Consider the following 18954-nt stretch of genomic DNA (forward strand, 5'->3'; position numbering starts at 1 on the left):
ATGGCCTGCATTTGTATAGCGCTTTTCTAGTCCCTAAGGACCCCAAAGCGCTTTACACTACATTCAGTCATTCACCCATTCACACACACATTCACACACTGGCGATGGCAAGCTACATTGTAGCCACAGCTGCCCTGGGGCGCACTGACAGAGGCGAGGCTGCCGGACACTGGCGCCACCGGGCCCTCTGACCACCACCAGTAGGCAAACACGGGGTTAGTATCTTGCCCAAGGATATTTGGCATGCAGCGAGGAGGCAGCCTGGGATCGAACCACCGACCTTCTGATTAGTGGCTGACCTGCTCTGCCACCTGAGCTACAGCCACCCCAAAAGAGAAACTGTACCTGAGTGCCATCTGCTGTAGTGAGCTGCCACTGGGAAGTGACATCATGAGGTCAGAGATGGTCTGAAGGAGGCGGTGGAAGGTGTGGGGCAGAGGATGAGCTGCTTCCCCAGCAATAACAATGTCAGACAGAGGGTGTTCGCAAACGCCAAGGTCTCGCTCCTGTGCAGAGTCGATGTTCATAATTAGAAAGTACAGTAAAGCCACCTTCTTATCACCCTCCGTAACTTTAAACAACTCATTACCTGTTCTAAATTTTCTTTGTTCCCCTTATTCTCATCGTCTTCCTCATCCTCAGGTTCAAATGGCGATGGCGTGAGCGATGCTACAAAATGCCAGAGAATATCATGCAGAGAGGTGGTCTGGATCACATTGCACAGAAGCCAGTTGAATGCCTGACAGGGAAATAAAAAAAAAAAATGTATTAGTCTTATTATAATATAGAAATGGGTGTAATATTAAAATACTTGCCTACGAACCCAAGATATTGTAATTAAAACAATAATTAAGGCAAGACTGAGTTGTGTTATTCGGACAACTTTACCTCCATGGCAAACACCCTGCAGGCAGATTTCCTCAGTGCATGCTTCATGGCCACCTCTAGGCCCTCCAGGTCATGGTGCTGGATAACAAAAGCCAGGACGGGCCACTGGAAGTTCCTCTCACCCTTACTGAGGGAGCCATGGGCTGAGATCAGCCGGGATAGCTCAGGGGATGGGTGACGTAACAGGGAAGAGCCAACTTCTGTACAGAAGACAAAGTAGTTTATTTATACACACGGTGCTGTAACTCACTCTGGAAGAACCAATAAGCACTTTTTTGAAATGACAAGACGCGATTACCTGCATCACCGCTATGGACCCTGCGTCTGGGCACAGCTTTGACCCGTGCTGGAGAGGGCGAATGTTGCTTGTCATATTCTGATGCGACAACTGAGTAAGACCTCTGAAACACCGTCCGCTTAGCCGTGTCACTGTCTGTGATTGGACTGGTCTCGAGACTAAAAGACACAAACAAACAAATGCTGGTTACCCCTTAAATATTTTTAAGGACATTCAAGTACTTTAAACACAATATCGAAGTGTTGGCTGACAGAACAGTACATGGACATGTTCAGCAGCTGCTGCAGCTGTGGGAGGAAGGGACGCATGAATGTATAGATGTTAACAATAAAAAAAACAAAAACCTTTACACAAACACAAAGCCTTCTTTGTACAATTTAAGATGTGGTTTGCGATGACAGAGGCGGACGTTTTTAATTAAGTGCGCTGGCTGTCAGAATGTGCAGGGGAGAGACAAGCTGGGAACAACTTGTGCAAACAGTGCCTATTGGTACAATTGCATCATCTGTTGGTCAGTTATGAATAACAACGTGGAAACAAATAACCTAACATATAAACCAAAAAAAAGGAAAAAAATCTCTGTAATAAGAAATCAGAGCTGCAATTAACTCTTCTTTTAAATAAAAGAAGTAAAATTGAATTCATTGTCAATTACCTGGGTGGCATTGATTTCATGTTGCTCTCTGGTTCCTCAAACACATTGGGGCAGGCGTCAGGGGTGACTGAAATATAGGGCGCGGGAACAGATGTTGAGCGTAGATACCTCATCTCATCTTGGAAGAGGTTATCATCTTGGTAGGCTCCAAAGTTCTCAGTGTGTTGTCTAAAGGAAGAGTAAGAGACTCAAATCTTTATCAAAACACGTCACTGTAAGGTTTTCTTTTCTATGTCTGAGCTTGTAATTACCTAGCTAGTGTCTGTAGGTAGAGGCAGCCCATTTTATTGGGGAGTTCTTCTGAGACACCCTCCTTCAGGCTGGGGAGGAGGTGGGAATGAAGAGGCCGAGGAGGGTGGTGGCACAGCATGCTCGGTTCAGCTGCACTGCTGAGGGACAGTAGGAACAATGCGTTGGCCCGAATCACCTGGTGGGCCTCCATAGTGGGCAGCGCCCTTGGAGTCTTCACCTGCAGAGGTTTCTTCCTCGACTGCTTCACCTGGAAAACAAAGGAAAACACTGGAGTTTATTTCATGGAAGTCAGTATGATGTCAGAAGCTGATTCAAGGAGGAAGATTTAAAAACAGTACCTTCTCCCGGGCAGCAGTCTGTTTCTCTCTGAGGTATTTCTCCCGACAGCGATCACACACCAGGTACCAGGTGCTGCCTCCTATGCCGCCGTCTCCACAGTTTCCAGCCCAACCACCACAGAAGTGGCCAATACTGTTGTAGCCCTGACCCCCTGCATACCGGCCACAGCCTGCCATAATAACACAAAGGAGGGACGTTAAGAAACAGAAAAGACTTACAATTTAAAGTGTGTTACAAGATACCACTGACTGTACCTGGATGAGCCTGCCTCATATGGTACGTGACAGGGTAAGGGTGCGATTCTCCACACAGCTCACAGATGGTGTCTTTCTCTGGTCCACCCATTGCAAGTTGGGCCATCTCTCCAAACAGATTCCCTCTTGGACGCACCTCTGCCTTTTCCCTTTTCTTTTTCTCCTTCTTTGCCTTTTTACTGTCTTTCTCATGCTCTTTCTTTTTTAAGATGGCACTGGATCCCGGACTGGGGAAGATCATGTTCTGAGTTGCTGCCTTGATGGTGGCCATAGAAATGTCCTCCCAGAATGCAACCAAATGCTGCAGTGTTAATGGTAAGATTGATTTTGCCCTCATAGAGGGATGGGAAGTCATTTCATAGGAAATGGACTCTCCTTTTCCATCCTCACACTTCTCTGGCAGCGGAGGTTCCTTCAACATAGACAGCACTTTGTTTTTGTTGATGCTGCCCATTTTGGAGATGTCTGGGCCATGTGGAGCAATATTAAACATGTTAAGTGCAGAGGAAATCTCCAAGGAGTGGCGATTCTTTAATTTGCTCTCCTTCTCCTCAGCGCCCTGTCCTCCCAGGGAGCTGCGAATGGGGGCGTGCTCTTTGGTTAAGTCTGGGTTGAACTTGAGGAAGGAGGAGCAGGCCATGGCATCATGGACAATGCCTTCATGCCACAGGAACGCTGCAAAGACTGCGCGTGCACATTCAGCCACCGAGGGAGACATGGCCTGTTTGGCAGGTTCTGTGATCCTAGTTGTGCTCTCTCCTTTAAACAGAGGCCCGGATTTGTCCTTTTTAGAACGCGTGTGTCGACTGGAGGTTTTGCGGCTGACTTTGGGTGAAGAGCGGCTCTTTAGTTCCTCTTCGACAGGGGCTTTGCCGATGCTGAAGTGCACCTTACACGAGCCTTCTTCAGCATTACGGAGCTCCACATTCTCATCATTGACATCCTCATTGGAGAGGAGCGCGCTAGAGGTGCAGACCTCCACGACTTCACTGTGCAAGTTCTCTTGGGTAACATGTGGTGAGGGAACACGGTTCTCTGCATTGCCGGTCATCCCTTTATTTGGGTCTTTAGGAGACAGTTTAGGTTTGGGGGAGGTAGATCTGCCCCTAAGTGGCTCTGTAAGGGGAATCTTCTTCTTTCTCAGTGTGTCTGGGTCCAGAGTATAAGAGTCTGATTTGGATCTCTCTCTTGGAGGATCGAGCTGGGCTTTGGACGAAGGGCTAACTTTAGGTGGGAGATTCTTGTCATGGTGGGGTGAAGAAGAGTGCTGGGAAGAGTTGCTGGAGGGGCTAGACCTGCCTGACGTGGATATACTTTTTTGTTTGGGAGAGGAAGAGCGAGAGCCAGGATTCGGAGACTCAGACCGATTTCCTGAAGTTCTACCATCTGCCTTTAGAGCCTGCAGTGTGTTGTGATTGGGCGAGTGGGAGCGGCTGTGCGAGTCAGACCTCAGTTTGGCCGTGTCGGACCGCAGTATAAGGGCCTCGCTAGCTGTCATTCCACCCTCACTTGTTTTGACCCTGCTCTGCTCAGAGGAGCGACTTCCGCGGCTCTCCTGTTTGGCTGAGCGATTCTCCTGACGGTGTTTGGAGGCTGGGGACATCGGCCGTGCACCAGGCATGAGGTTCCCTCGCTCACCTAAACATTAACAGGTGAAACTCAGTTACACCACAAAAAAGGTATCAGTAAGAGTGAAAAACAAAAACGTAATAAGAAAAACAAAGAAAGGTACAGAAAAACTGAATGAAGAGTAAAAGAGAGCTAATGTCAGGAATGTGAAAGAAGTTATGTCTTTTAATGTAAATGGCAGTGAAACATTTTATTAAAACAAACTAGTGACTTATGTGACCATCTAGATCAGGGGTGTCAAACTCATGTCATGGGCCCATGCAGCCCACGTTGATCTTAAACGGGCTGGACCATTTCTGGCAGTGTCAGTGTAACTACACATTTAAAATGCCTGAGATATCTTAATATATACGAAAAGGTGCAATTTTCAAACAACATGTCTCGGTTTTTCTAAATGAGAATAGAGTTTGTTCATTTTCTTTAACACTAATTAAAAAAAATTAAATCTACTTACTGTGCACCCATTGTAAAAACTGAATTAAAAAAAAAGTATCCATTACTTAATTACTGTGGCGTAGTATAAACAGCAACAGCTGAATCAATGATTTATCAGTAGGATAACATTGTCCAAAGCCATGCACTGACCCTGATTGCCGTCTTTCCGAGCCAGTTCTGGCCCTAATGTTTGACACCTCTGATCCAGATGTTTTGCAAATGAGACTGTTACTGGATAATGGAAGCACTGATGAAAGATGAATCTCAGCCCAGTTCAGGGACCACTCCTGATAATACTAGAAATAGCCTTGGTATTGACCAGAAACCAAGTAATTATGTACCAACTACAAATATCCAAAAAATGTCTATTCAATGAACAGCTTGAAAATTCCTTTTTTCTAACCGACTTTAAAATCATGTGCAACACTGAATAAGTCTTAAATGCAGTTTTTCCTCAATTTTCTTCCCATTAGACCATAATTTAAAGCTTTGCACTAACATAATCCCCCCCCAAAAAGTTGAGCACAAAGCCCTCGATTCACCACAGAGCAGACTTGAGTTCCTACCAACCATCTGTTCAGTCTGAGGGGAGGCATGATGCATGATGTGATTACCCACCCTTTTGCCTCAGAGCGAGAGATGAGAGAGCAGTACCATGCCCAGCCACGGACACATTGCTTTTGTGCACACGTTCGCGAGAAGCAAGGCTGCATGATGAACCATCTACAGCGGAAAACAGTGGAGCAGGTAAACAAACAAGACATGGAATGCAAGGAGGCCACCGCAGAGAAAAAGAAAGAAGGCATAGAGGCAATGGAGTCAAGGAGGTGGAGTAGAAAGTGGCAAAAGGACAACATGTTACAGTGATGAGGGGATCAACAGACAGACAAACTGACTGGCGTGTAGAAACACTTATAGAAGAATAACAGAAAAACAAAGAACCCTGTAAATGTCATGGACAAAGTTGTGCACATGTTTTAGTTAATTTTTGAAATCCTCTCCTCTTTTGGGGCCAACAATACAACCTTTGGTAGGAGGCTTTATACTTGGTTATAAAGCAGGTAGTTTTGTTTTTGTTTGTTTGTTTTTTTTTTTTTTTTGGGGGGGGGGGGGGGGGGGGGGGGGATATTGATTTTATTTAAAACTGTATTTCCTGGAAAGGCACTGATTGTGAAGATTGGATTGCCCTACGAAAAAGCAAGATTAATAGATTAGTGAGCTATGTCAAGCTCAAAACTGGAGTTTTCAGTATCATGAAAGTGATCCACTTTTTACCTGGCTAAATCACCATGGTAACTTATGCTGAACCTAACCTGGTCCAGACCAGATTATGTTCAGTTTCAAATAAAGTTTGGAAATCAACTGAAAGTGCCATGTTTTAACCAGTTCTTTCATTTTCAGCATGTTTTAAAGTACAAGATTCTCTACTTGGCAAATGCAACTTGTTAGCCTACACCTTATCATCATGAATGAAGCCCAGCCATAAAGTTACAGCACTGTGCAATGCACTGTCTTTGGAAGGTACATGCATTTCCCAAGAGGAAATATTCTTATACAAAACATCCCTTTTTATGTGAAGACGGAACATGAAGCAGAAAATCCAGCATAACAGACGTGTGATAACCATGGTCATGAAACTCATCTCCGACTGGGGTTTTAGGTTTCGTCAAGCCAGCTCACGCAAAGAAAGCTTGACTTTGTTGAACTTCCTTCATAGTACATCCATCTGAGTTGATACAGTGTTTTCAGTAGGGCTGCCACGATTTGTCGACTAGTCACGATTACGTCGACTGATTTAATAGTCGACGCGTCGTTTGAAGCTTTGTAAGATCCCAAAAGACGCAGGAATAAGTAGCAGGATTTAAGAGTGTAATAACGGACTGAAACAGAAGATGGCAGCACTGCATGTATAAGGATGCCAGCTGCCGTTAAACCCCGAAGAAGAAGAAGAAGAAGAAGCTGTGTCCCAGAATTCATAGCGCGGCCCAGCTTAGTTTCCAACAATGGCGGTAGCTAGTTAGTTTTAATATTACTCTTATTATTCTTTCTGGGTCACAAAATAAACGTTTAACATATTTTCAGGCGAGAATGTAGCTGTGTAAACCTCAAATATCGGCTCAGTTTATCAGGACACCACATATTTTCAAAAGCGCTCCGACGTTTTCGGAGACGTCTGTTACTCACTAGCTCGATAGCTAGCCGGGGGCTAGGTCACTAGCGCCGTGAGAACACCGGACTCCCGGCAAATCGTTTTCAAACCCACCGCCGTCTTTCGCGACTCAGGTTAAATATATATGAGTCACTTAGATAAATTAAAAATGTTGTTGTTTGGCTTTTTTTTTTTTTTTTTTTTTTGTATTTTATTTGTTCCTGAGTAAATCGGTTTGGCTGAGATTAAAGTTATAGTTTTTACACAGCTGAATAAATGTCAAGCAGACAGCTGATTATCAGAAGTGTGAGATGCTGGAGAATATACTCCGGTGTCCTGTTATATTTTAGATAGCAAGGAGTTTATTAAACTTTACCGAAACAATCTGCAAATTTCATTAAAATTTAATAAACTATCATCTTGTCTTTATTTTTAGTTAGCACCTTAAAAGCTTAAAGCTGTAAGCTAATGATAGTTATATAAGAGCAAGATGCTGCTGGTGCAATAAGCTGTAGTTTTACGTCCAGTGGATGATGATCTGATTAGTCGACTAATCGCATAAATAATCGGTGACTAGTCGACTATCAAAATAATCGTTTGTGGCAGCCCTAGTTTTCAGTAATGTTATTTATTTAGTTTCATTTAGAAAAGGTGGCCACTATAAAATTATTGAAGGTTGGAAGACTGCTAGTATACTAAAACAAGAACATAAATTAAGAAGTTGAGCATTAAAAGAACAAAAACATATCCCTGCTCTCCATGACATCTTCAGGGCTCCGTAACAAATAGATAACAGATTAAAAAAAACAAAAAAAACCAAAACAAACAACAACAACAACAAGTACACAGGACGCAGTAGAGCAGAGGAAAAGACCAACAGGGAGAAAGGGTGCTACACAGGCAGAAAATATTAGAGACAAGTGAACTGATTTTGGATGGTGTTACAAGACAGTGTCTTTTGAATTGCAGGGCTTTTAAAATTTTGAATTATCCACTTCAAGCGCAAACTTGGTATACGTAGAATATCATTACTTAATAGCTGATTTTTATTTTATTTTTTTTTGTTTAAGCCGTTCATTGTTTAAAAAAAACAAACAAAATCCCCCCCAAACCTAATAATTGCTATAAACAAACAAGTGTTCAGACTTCTGTTTGCATTTTCTGTCACAGCCTGGGCTGTTTGAGGTGAAAGTGAAACAAGCTGTTACTAAAGGATGGAAGATGCAGATTTCATTTCAAAGCAGCAATGAAGCAGATGAAGAACAGGGTAAAAGGCACGCTAAACAAGAGAGCAAGCACAGCAAGCAGAAAATTAAGCAACTTGGCCAATTACTTGAGCGCATGGCAAAAATATCCCGTTGACTTGGATATAGAGTCTATTAATGTTTGAAATCTTGCTTAGAAAACAAGTGAAAGTACCAACTCATGGATTATTTAAAGGTCATGTCACCTGTTTTTTATAAGAAACAAGATTTAAGCATGGAATAGACTTGTCGGCTTGTTAAGGATATTTCTGCACCGTACAACACAACTGTGCCGATATGTGTCACATATCATCCTGTTCTCCCCCAAAAGTACAGATAAATTAAAAACAGATTACAATTCCATGAAACGAAAAGTTGGGAGGAAAAGGATCAAAATCTGTGCTAGCAAGCGCTGTCAGAAAGCTGGACAGACTTACTCAGAAGCTGTGGTTGTGGCTGAGACAGTTGGGAGGGGGATTGTCCAAACACAAATGGGCTGTGGACAAGGGAGGAAGAGGAGGGAGGTTGGGCAGCTTGCTCAAATATGGAGGAGGAGGGAGCTGCTGAGAGGAAGGGCCCAGACTGAATGGAATTCAGTATGGCACTCAACCGGTCACCTGCAAACATGGAGACAGAGGAAGGGGACAAACTAAAGCTTTTACTATGGTTTAAGGATTCTAAATGGGGGATGTAGGTCAGTCACCTATTTTTCTTATCAATCATTTCAATCATCAGCCAGGAGGAGGAGGAGCTATTATGGGCATCCGGAGTCCCAGCAGTCGTGTTCATAGATGGAATTGGGAAACTAGCATGAAGCCTAAGTGGGCTTAATACTATTCTGGATGAACTGAGCACAAAAATTTCTAGTATGGTCCTAGGTTTAAAAAAAATAAATCAAAAAAGACAAGCCAAGAAGTATATAAGGAAGAAACTACAACTCCCAACAAGTTTTTTATTGAAGGGGGAAAAAAATCAAATTGGTTACTTTAAAAATCTGCCCAGTACAGGGTATGTTCTACCAGATAACTCCAGCAACTACAGATGGTTTATTCCTATTAGCAACAACAAATTGTACTTTTTTCACCACAGCACAGCAGCACTTCCTCCCTTTTCCTAACAGTTTATGGAAAATGTATATTGTTCTTTTTATTTTAGGGCTCAGTCTTACAAAAAACCTGCATGTCCTCACAAGAAGTTCCAAGATTATCATCTTGGGAAAATCTCACTGGATAGCTTCTCCTTAGTGAAAGGTTTCACTGCGCACCAAGCTGCAAAACTTGGTCGATACATATTCCCAGAGGTTTTTTTGTAAATGTCTATAAAATACATTGTAAAGTGAGGGATGATAACCATCAGCACACCATTTCTTTTTTTAAGGTTTCTCTGTCCTGCACACTCAGAGCCCACTCACAATGCCGCCTCACAGCATGAAAACTCAAACCCAGAGGTGGTTAGTGATTCAGACTTTCCATTAGATGGCTCAGTGGGGGCTTTCAACTCATGAACGAGTTGTAAAATCGAGGTGGACATGCTTGTATTAGTTGAGTATTTATTCTAGACGTGCATTTCCACGCACATTTTCTATGTTTCAGTAAATATTTTCAGCGCCACTTTATTATTTTTATAATCTGTATTGAATTACAGATTTAACACCGCTTCTACAGGTTGGTTGACTATGTACCTTGTGTAAATGGGAAGGATTTTTCAGGTCAAGGTAAATACAAACATTCACGACAAACTACCATTGATTACCCAAGCCCCTGTTAAAAGGATGCAACTACATCCATTTCTCCACATTACAACCAGTCTTAACTTCATCCAAGTATAACGGTAATCCATAGGCACTCCTTGCCAACAGACATTTAGAGAAGAAAGCTTGACAATGTGTTTACAATCTGCATAGCAAAGGTATTATGCAGGAGCATTAGAGTTGCAGATTTATTGCATCTGACATCTAGACAAGTAAAACAACCTTCAACTTCAATCATTGTGCATAACATAACCAGAGTTCCATGATTAGCATGACTAAGAATCCTAACGGGGCAACCTCCTTTTTGTGAAAGAGCAAAGCCATTTGGAAAAAAAAACCAAAAACCCTGCTACTTTGGTAGCAGAAACACTGACTTTAATTAGGTGATGTTTGCAGTATTTGGCAATATATTGTAGAAAACATTGCAAACAAACATTGAAAACAAAGCCCCTAGTAGCCCAAATGACCAGGGGCACACTGACTGGCCCATGCAAGCAAATTTATGCCTGACAATGCAGAAATATCAGGCATGAAATAACAAAAGGTAGACACAATAAAAAGCATGCACAACAAAAAGAGATGAAAGATGGCGCCCGTGATTTGAAAAGACCGACCGACTCCAACTGCATCACTGAAACTAAGGTCTGATACTAGTATACACTGTGACTGCAAATTTCGGCTTTTTTTGACGTTATAAACAAATTAAATTTGATAAAGCAACATATCTGCATAGCAAAAATGAATTAAATTGTTTCATTTTTATACGCAAAGAGTGGCGTTTGGTGAGTAATGGTTTATTTGAAAGGATTTTAGTGAGAAGAGCAACTAAAAGTCCTGATGCCTTTGTTACAATAAAGTACAAGATAAACAAGAAAAGGAAGCAAAGAGAATTTATATCTTGGAAAGGTGATCTGCACATGATGCATTTTTGTAAAGTTAACTCTACTCCAAGCTGACCTTACCTTTGTTGTTGGAGATGCCATAGTCAAAGCCCTGTGCTCCATTTGAAGTTGAGGCTCTATTGAAGGCCTGCACAGAGAAAGGGCTGGGTGGCGGGGTCTGGTTCCCATGCTCAAGCAATGCTTGCTCTGAAAAAGTCAATTTAATAACATTGTTTCATCATAATCTGGCATTAGGAGGGCTTAAATCTGGGTTAGAAACCGTTTAATCAGCCACGCCACCTACCATCATCGTGGCGAAGGTATTGGTTTCCACCACGGTCTCTGGCCAGTGACCAGGCCTCTCCTTCATCACTCTCACAGAACTCCACTACACTGTTCTTATCCAGCTGTACCCAGGTTCCCTCTGAGTTGACCACCTGATACATAAGCAACACTATTTATCCATGCTCATACATACACACACGCACAAACAGCACATGTGAATCCACTTTCAAAATCAGCTACAGTCAATTTTCTTATTCACCCACCCTACATCCACCGTATCCACCACATACAAAAGGTTCTACGCAAGATCACTGACATGCAAGTATTCATCCCATCTGATTGACACATACAGAATATAGAGCAGCAGATCACAATAAATTAATTTGGTGTATTAGCAGACACAGCTAGACAAAACTGATGAGCTGAAATTAAAAAAATAAATAAATAAATAAAAACAAAACTTACTCTAAGGGCTAGTTTATTGAAAGGTAAATGCATGAAGCTGTGTTTTCTCAACTCCCTGAAATATTATCATTTTGGAAATTCAAAAAACAAATCAGAAAACACACAAACAGATGAAAGTATTAGTATGTGCAGGCAGCATCTCCCAGATCCACACACACTAGTAGAGGCGCAGGAAACTACTGAACAGCATGACACACCACCACCGCAGCCAATGACAGGTCATAACCAAAAGAGGAGAGGCTCCACATCGCCAGGCAAGAAATAACTTAGGTTCTTATATTGACAAAAATCATTACAAGAGCAGGAAAGGTACAGTCAAGGCACAGAAAGGCTCCAGCATTTTGTGATTAGGCTTCCACTGAGAGACCTCAAGCCAGCTGAATGTGACACCCTGAAACTGCAGTGGATTCATAGACAAACTGGAATTAGTCAATCAAGCAGAAAATTGTTGCTGCCACAGCAATGGGTAGAAAGATAGAGAACACACACACACCCAGAAGCAGCTCATGTATTCCCCTTTGAAAGAGAGATTACATTTGAAGGCCAAAATCTACTAAAAATCAGTATAGCTTGATCCAAGCAGTCTGAATAATTGAGCTCCAGCCACAGAAAACACATTTGATTATTTGGGGTGAGTGCGTACCTCGCCTATGGCCTTGACCTTGTTGCCAAGAACTAACATTCCAATGGGGATACCCCTAAGGTTTGGGCAGCTTCTGATGTTGTGACCAGAGGGGCCGGTCTTCACTACCTTATAAAGCCCCGGACCGCCGCCCTGCCCTGCTCTGTTCTGCACCCGAATGGGGGCCTCGTGGGAAGGGCAGCTGCTCACCTCCTTTATGTTCTCCTCCAACTGGCCCCTGACCTCCTGCAAGAGTTAAGAGCATGGATTAGAGTCAGCGCACATCAATAAAATAGGCTGCAAAAATGTTCAAGACCAGCACAGGGCTCAGACTACAAAGCCCAGAAATGTGAAGGTGAAAAGCACTTAGCAGCCTCACAGGGAAATGCTGTAAAAACCATGCAGTTCAGCCCTCTTTACGTGTATTAAGTGCCATCTTTAAGGTCTCAAATAGCATATTTGCTTTTTTTTTTTTTTTTTTTAAACCAACGGTTCAGTGACAAAACCGATGCAACTCACTTATCCGTTCACTAACTATGAAGCTGCACACAGCAGCCAGCCAGCTGAGCTTGGCACAAAACTGGAAAGGAAGTAAGTGTATCCGTCGTCACAGTAAAATCATACAGCAATTTGCCCCTGATATTAAAAATACACTGTTCAACCACAAAGAATTGACAAACACTCACTTTAGCATTTTAGTAATCCAGTTAAAAACAACCAACAACTTAAATAAAATGCTCTCATTTTCAGTTAAAGGGGGGCATGCTATGGCACACACAGAAACAGGACTAGATATGGCAAGCCTTTCAAACAAGACCTCATGCAACAGTCTGAACATTATTATCTTCATCTCCATGCAACATACAAGCTTTAATACAAACAATTACTATTAATCCTAAATGTGATCACTGCGGAGTCTTCAGTAGCCACCGATATGATGTATTATCACGGTACAGACAACCATGCAAATACAGTTTGACCTCTTATACCTCAAATTCACACTGTGGGACAACTACAAAGTCACAAGGTGTTCGAGGATACAAGAAAAGAAACAGGCGATAGGCTATGGGGCAGTCAAACTATGTTCCCTCCTTCACACAACTCACCTGTGGTGGGAATATAGTTAAGGGGGTCCATGACAAAAAGCCGATATCCCTGACTCCTTGGCTAGCATTAAAGACATTCTGAGCAACAAATTGTAAAACAGTCAAGAAACAGTAGACGACTCAAGAAAGGAGAGAAAAACGGGAAAGGGGAGGTTCTAGTGTATTTTTTTGGAAGAAGAAAAAAAAGCTCTTGGCTCTTGTGGATTTTCCAGGATAAGTCAAGTTAGGAAGACAGATTCAGACAGGCCAGTTAGTTGTGGAGCACTGAAATAAGCCAATGAGTGCAGAATTAAAAGCAGTAACAAAACAAAACATACAAAGAAAAAAAAAATGTTGCAGGGGCACTGAAAATTCACTCCCAACACCTTATTGCAATTATGTCCAAATCCATGACCAAATGACTTTAAAAAAAATGTAAAAATAAAGACATATAGAGAAGAAACTTCCAAAAAAATTCCCCATTTGGATGATGTAGTGTGTCATGCTGTTCAGACAGAGACCAGACATGGAAGCCTCCTAGCACTGCATCCCAATGCAGAGGTGGAGTTACAGAGAAGTAGAGGTACAATTATCCACTCAAACCTTTCACAGGCCAGTGACTGCTTCATGACAGAAAACCACCATCTTTGGATACATTCCCATTTAAAACGGCATCAATTTCTTGAATTATACCCAGTTGAATGACCCATTTGAGTCAGTGGCACTTTTAGGGTGGTTTTTGCGGCATGGAGCAAAATGTGTGGGGGGGAACTCCTTGCCATCACATGCTGCAGTGAGCAACTCTTTATGAACTGTGAGTGAGAAGCGATGAGTAAATGAAGACTCAACAGTGCAGAATAAGCAAAGGCAAACAGCACACAAGTGCTCTTTCACTACATTTTTCCTTGTCTGACCGGCCCTGCATTGGGGTTTACTTTAATGCACTAAACATATACCGCCTCACCACGTGAGCCAAGAGTCCACAGCTAAACACATGATGGTCATGTAACAGTAAACCTTTTGCCTTCAAACGTGAGTTAATGCATGCACACTCCAGCTGCTGTTCCTTTGTACAGTGTGTTAGTCAAAGTTTCATACCGAGATATTCCATGCACAAGAAACACCCCAGCAGGTACACTCTGATAAGATACTCTGATGATTTACCATGCTTCAAGGACAAACCCAGGTAAGTCCTTGAAAAGCCGTTATCATTAAACAACACAGATGAGCTCTTCCCCAAAATAAACAGTGCAGGAGCCTCTAATCGTAAACGGAGACAGGCTACTCAGCAGGCCGCCTTCTACTTACGTCGGCTGGGACCAGTAGGCTCCTGCCCAGGTGCTGGTTAAAAGAGAGGCACCAGGCTTCAGTGTACCCATTCATGTTGGGAACATACTTCTTTACAGTTTCATCATTGAGCCTGAGCCACACACCATCATCATTGTGGATCTAAGGGAAAACAAGCAACAGAGTAGAGCAAAGGCATGCCATCCTGTTACTAGGGAAGTAGGAGGGGAGTGCCCTCATACATACGCACGGCATCTCTGAGGCTGCCCAAAGTAATTAGATAACGCCACGCTCATGGTGAAGCAGGATGCAGGTGAAACATTACATGAATGTTTCCGGTACTAACGACAAAAGATGAGAGCAGATATTGTGCAGGGCTGACAAATACAGTCAATACATGCCACATTACATTGCAGTTATAAAGTGCGTAGTAATTTAAGAATTCATCGTCTCATTTGGATTCATGAGGATGGTGTTCAAGCTGTTTATGGAGCCTCAGAGTGCCTTGCAAGAGCAATAAGCAACATAAAGAGCAACAAATTTATGAAGTAGTAATCATTATTGAAAGAGGTAATTACAAAGAAACTACAGAAATCATGTAAAAAGAGTAAAAAGACTCAAAATTACTTTAATCTAGAAAAAAAACCTCTAGATTTTACAATAATTATGAGTCGGCTCTTATTGATTCAAACAAGAAGAAACACAGAAACAGGACAAAAGTGGACCCTGGTGTTCCACATAGAATACTAGGTCTTCTGCCTGGTCTAAAGTCAATTACCTCGTCAATGAAAGTGATGGTGCCATTGACATGCACTATGCCTATCTGTTCACTCTGCAGGGAGGGGTGACTACGCACACGCAGGCCTGCGCTGTCCTTGGATACAAATTTGCGGACCTGAGAGAAGCAGAGGGGAGATGGAGACCGTGAGCGGCAGGGGTAAAGAACAGAAAGGAGAAAAATAAAGTCAATAAGAGCAGTAGGAAAAGAAAAAGGAGAAAGCAGTTGACAGTGATAGATCGCATGCTTTAATCCAGACAAAGCCCGCTTCCAAGTACAAGCATACACACAGCAAAAGATGACCAATCTTAAGGAGCTTCATTTCATTAGCACCTGTTATGAAGTTTGTTGTGTGTTATCTACACTGATGCATGAAGAAAAAAATCAAAACAAAACTTTTAAAACATGTCCAAAAGGAGTATACACAAGTGATTGAAAAAGGCACACATTGTTGCTTGTTTCCCCCATTATGGATTTCAAAACTCAAAAGGCCACAAAATGATGATGACCCCAACGTGCATAACATCAGGTAGATGCAATTTCTGCATCTGAAGCAATTTCCAGTTCCTACACCATACAAGTACTCGTCAACGTACACAGTCTGTATACATGCACGATAGAACCTAACAACCAGACTCACAGTGCTCAGACTTAATGTTTGTCTTCATCTAGTTAGAGGCATCACAAAAGAAAGGACATCACACCGAAATCTACCGTGGCATTATAAAAGAGTTGGATTTATTTGCTCGTTTACTTTGTGACCAAAATATCTTTGACTGGACTGAGGTTCATTGCTTCCTATGAGCCAGCAAATCGTTAGTCAGCAGAGCAAACCAAACGAGGAGGCGCAAACAGCCAAAAGCTACACAGAGGTGATATACAATTCTCAGTATGAACTGAAATGCTAACAAAACAAAAAAAAAAAAAAAAAAAAAAAACTTTTCAAAAGGTCAAAAAGGATCTCTGTGTTTCTGATGAAACTGATGTCAACATACTGCATAAAGCAGCTGGTTCAATCCGTTAGAATTTGGTGCTGGCAGGAAATCCTGTTGCCATCTCTGTTGAGTTGCATTTGCTGGATGACTGCATGGTAATGTTCAGCATGTTTGTTCATGTTCATGTCCTAGTTGGTCAACTGAAAGAAAAACTCACCTTGCTAGGCTGAGGCTCAGCTTTTGGCTTGACCATCTGAGTCCCAGGTGGTATCATGCCTTTGGGAGGGTCTTTGACTTCTACCTCCAAACCAGCATCTAAATCATTTAAAAAGGATTTACAACTCGACTTTGTAAATTCACAAGAAATTTATTGCCTCCACATAAATTTCATGCTTCTATGGGGAAAGACTTAAGAGAACGCACCAGCTTTTTGAACGCGCGTTTAGACTGAATTACCTATTTCAATGCCATCGATGGTGACGTGGATCGTATAGAGGCCGACTGCTCCTGGAGTCCAATTGGCACTGTAGGTGCCATCAGTGTTGGCACGGATGAGCATATTCTCGCTGGGTCTGTGTGGGCAATGAACAATAAGTAGACTGCGTCTCCTAGGAAAGTCTGTTCTTTTTTCTGCACCGTCTTACCTCTTTGGGGTGGGGGAAGCAAAGCGCAGCTCTTCAAAGGAGTAGTTTTCATATGCCTAAAACAGACACAGATGTAACGTAAGAGCAACAGCAAATACACTAGTTTCCCCCCCACTTTTTTTTTTTTTAAGTCAAGTCACATTCCCCATCTATGATACAAACTCATGATGGGTTCAACAATTTGCCTTTTACCCCTCTTTACACTTAGTGTAACTGCTGTTTGGTTAATTGAAAGACCGGCACCAATCAGATATTCATTAATGGATTACGCTACAACAACTGAAAGAAAAAGTAGCACACTGTAATTTTAATTCAGCTTCTGTAGTTGTCCGTGAGCTTGACTTTAGCTTTCTTCAAAGTGACATAGTTGGGCTACTGATACAGGCTTTCCATTTAAGTACATCATAAGCTGGAGAGCATGAACACCAGCCTTGTGACTAGCCTCTGATTGATGGCAAAGGAGCACTTTTTTCCATTACTACCATGCAACAAAAATGCACAACCGGCTTTTTGAATGTTTTATATAACAAACTAAAAGGCTGTCACTCCCAAGGTAAGCCATTCATTTTTGACTTTTTTTTTATCCTCTTCAGATACACAGAAGCCGTCCTTCAGTAAAAGTCTGTCAATGCTACTCTAATCTGAACCACTTGGTGGAAGAATTTCTAAGCCCTGTAACACCCTTCTCTCATTAAATGGATTAGAATAACATGGAGCTTTTACAGTCTTCAAGCTACAGGCCATACGCATCCATTTATACACATTTATGTGGAACATTTTTTTTTTTCAGCTTACATCTGTACTCACTGGCAGGTGTATTCAGATTTTTTTTAAAATTTCCCAGTATATTGTTATTATCTTCTTTAGCCATTTCTAACAAAGCTCTGTTTTTAAAATAATTATTATTTAATGTTACCAAATGTTAAATGTTGTATTTCAGAATCTAACCACCCAGCTCCAACCTGAGCTACAGAATCTGCAACAGGCTAATATACACAGGTGAGGTAGCGAGTGGCGCCCCAGTTACACGATGCTGACCTTCATCATGGTAATAGCAATGTACCGAGCCTCTTTCACAATCATGGGCTCATAGGTGGCTTCCAACTTGGGCACTGGCAAACCTCCAAAGGTTAGGTCGGATCCAGAGGAAGAAGGGGAACAGCTTCCAGGTAGTCGCTGCAACTTCTTCACATTTTCTGGTTGCACTGACTTTTTCTGTGAAACAGGTACGGCCTTCACCTCCACCTACAAACAAAACAAACACGGTGACCGACAAATTCAGTAAACTACTTTTGTAGGTTTGGCACTTGAGACACAATTACATAATTGTTTCTTTTTTTCTTTTAAGAGAGTTTTCCTGACCTTCATGTTAGGAACATGCACCACATCCCCATACTGGTCTTTGGTCTGAACCACCACAGTGGTTGGCCACCCACAGCGTATATCATCTTTGTTCAGAATCAGGGATGTCTTCTGAGGATCTGCGTAAGAGTCTGGCTGTAGCCATCTGCATTGGTCAAACAAAGAGGGAACGAATATGTAGTAACAGCCCAAGTATTATTTATCTCAAAGAATTGAAATTCAATATGAATAATTTTCTTCTGAGGTAATTTTCATTCAATTTGAATTTTGCTTTCTCATCCAAGGATGGAAGCATACCTAGCCAGACGTCCCCCACTTGAATTCTGCACACAGGTGATGAAGTCCTCAAGGAAGGAGTGCTCATTGGTTTGGATGTGCAAGGGTAGATTCCCCTCAAGGGCCTCCAGGATGGTGGGAGAGTGAGACAAGGCCAGACCCTTCCCAAGGATCCCTGAGTGGGCCTTACACACCTGAGTGGCAACAAAGTTTCGAAAGTTAAGTGCTTAGTAGAGATAGCTTCTTCTTTTTTCTTTTTCTTTTTTTTAACTTAAATAAATTATCAGGGAAGGTTTAACTTAAAAGACAATATACCTGAAGAGAGGCTTCCTCAAGAATCTCAAGATCTTCCTCCAACTCATTGCCTACAAAAATTAAATCATGATTATACGAGTTATGCAAAAGGCTGCCTCAAATGCACCGATTTTACTTTTTTCTGTA

At 42.1% G+C, this 18954-nt stretch overlaps 1 protein-coding gene across 20 annotated transcripts in view; it reads right to left on the minus strand.

Moving 5' to 3' along the window:
- The window catches only part of mycbp2 (MYC binding protein 2), a 68626-nt gene that overhangs the window by 10263 nt on the left and 39409 nt on the right, over positions 1 to 18954 (minus strand). For 5 of the 20 annotated variants that reach the window (XM_085385215.1, XM_085385210.1, XM_085385213.1 and 2 more), the window contains 22 exons: positions 18829 to 18878; positions 18535 to 18707; positions 18238 to 18382; positions 17914 to 18120; positions 16876 to 16931; positions 16688 to 16803; positions 16449 to 16546; positions 15297 to 15413; positions 14540 to 14680; positions 12168 to 12392; positions 11079 to 11211; positions 10856 to 10981; positions 8581 to 8760; positions 5369 to 5473; positions 2687 to 4324; positions 2432 to 2601; positions 2093 to 2340; positions 1842 to 2009; positions 1187 to 1344; positions 889 to 1088; positions 590 to 739; positions 346 to 506 (listed from right to left, as the gene is read on the minus strand). In XM_085385215.1, coding sequence (XP_085241341.1) covers positions 346 to 506; positions 590 to 739; positions 889 to 1088; positions 1187 to 1344; positions 1842 to 2009; positions 2093 to 2340; positions 2432 to 2601; positions 2687 to 4324; positions 5369 to 5473; positions 8581 to 8760; positions 10856 to 10981; positions 11079 to 11211; positions 12168 to 12392; positions 14540 to 14680; positions 15297 to 15413; positions 16449 to 16546; positions 16688 to 16803; positions 16876 to 16931; positions 17914 to 18120; positions 18238 to 18382; positions 18535 to 18707; positions 18829 to 18878 — 4765 coding nt within the window. Of the gene's footprint in view, positions 1 to 345; positions 507 to 589; positions 740 to 888; positions 1089 to 1186; positions 1345 to 1841; positions 2010 to 2092; positions 2341 to 2431; positions 2602 to 2686; positions 4325 to 5368; positions 5474 to 8580; positions 8761 to 10855; positions 10982 to 11078; positions 11212 to 12167; positions 12393 to 13252; positions 13331 to 14539; positions 14681 to 15296; positions 15414 to 16448; positions 16547 to 16687; positions 16804 to 16875; positions 16932 to 17913; positions 18121 to 18237; positions 18383 to 18534; positions 18708 to 18828; positions 18879 to 18954 lie in introns of all 20 variants that reach the window. The other 15 variants (XM_085385227.1, XM_085385226.1, XM_085385217.1 and 12 more) reach the window with 12 other exon arrangements.

The sequence above is a fragment of the Rhamphochromis longiceps genome, linkage group LG16, assembly GCF_057381845.1.
Source record: "Rhamphochromis longiceps isolate RC_006_pf linkage group LG16, R_longiceps_female_GT1.1, whole genome shotgun sequence".
Classification (NCBI taxonomy): domain Eukaryota; kingdom Metazoa; phylum Chordata; class Actinopteri; order Cichliformes; family Cichlidae; genus Rhamphochromis; species Rhamphochromis longiceps.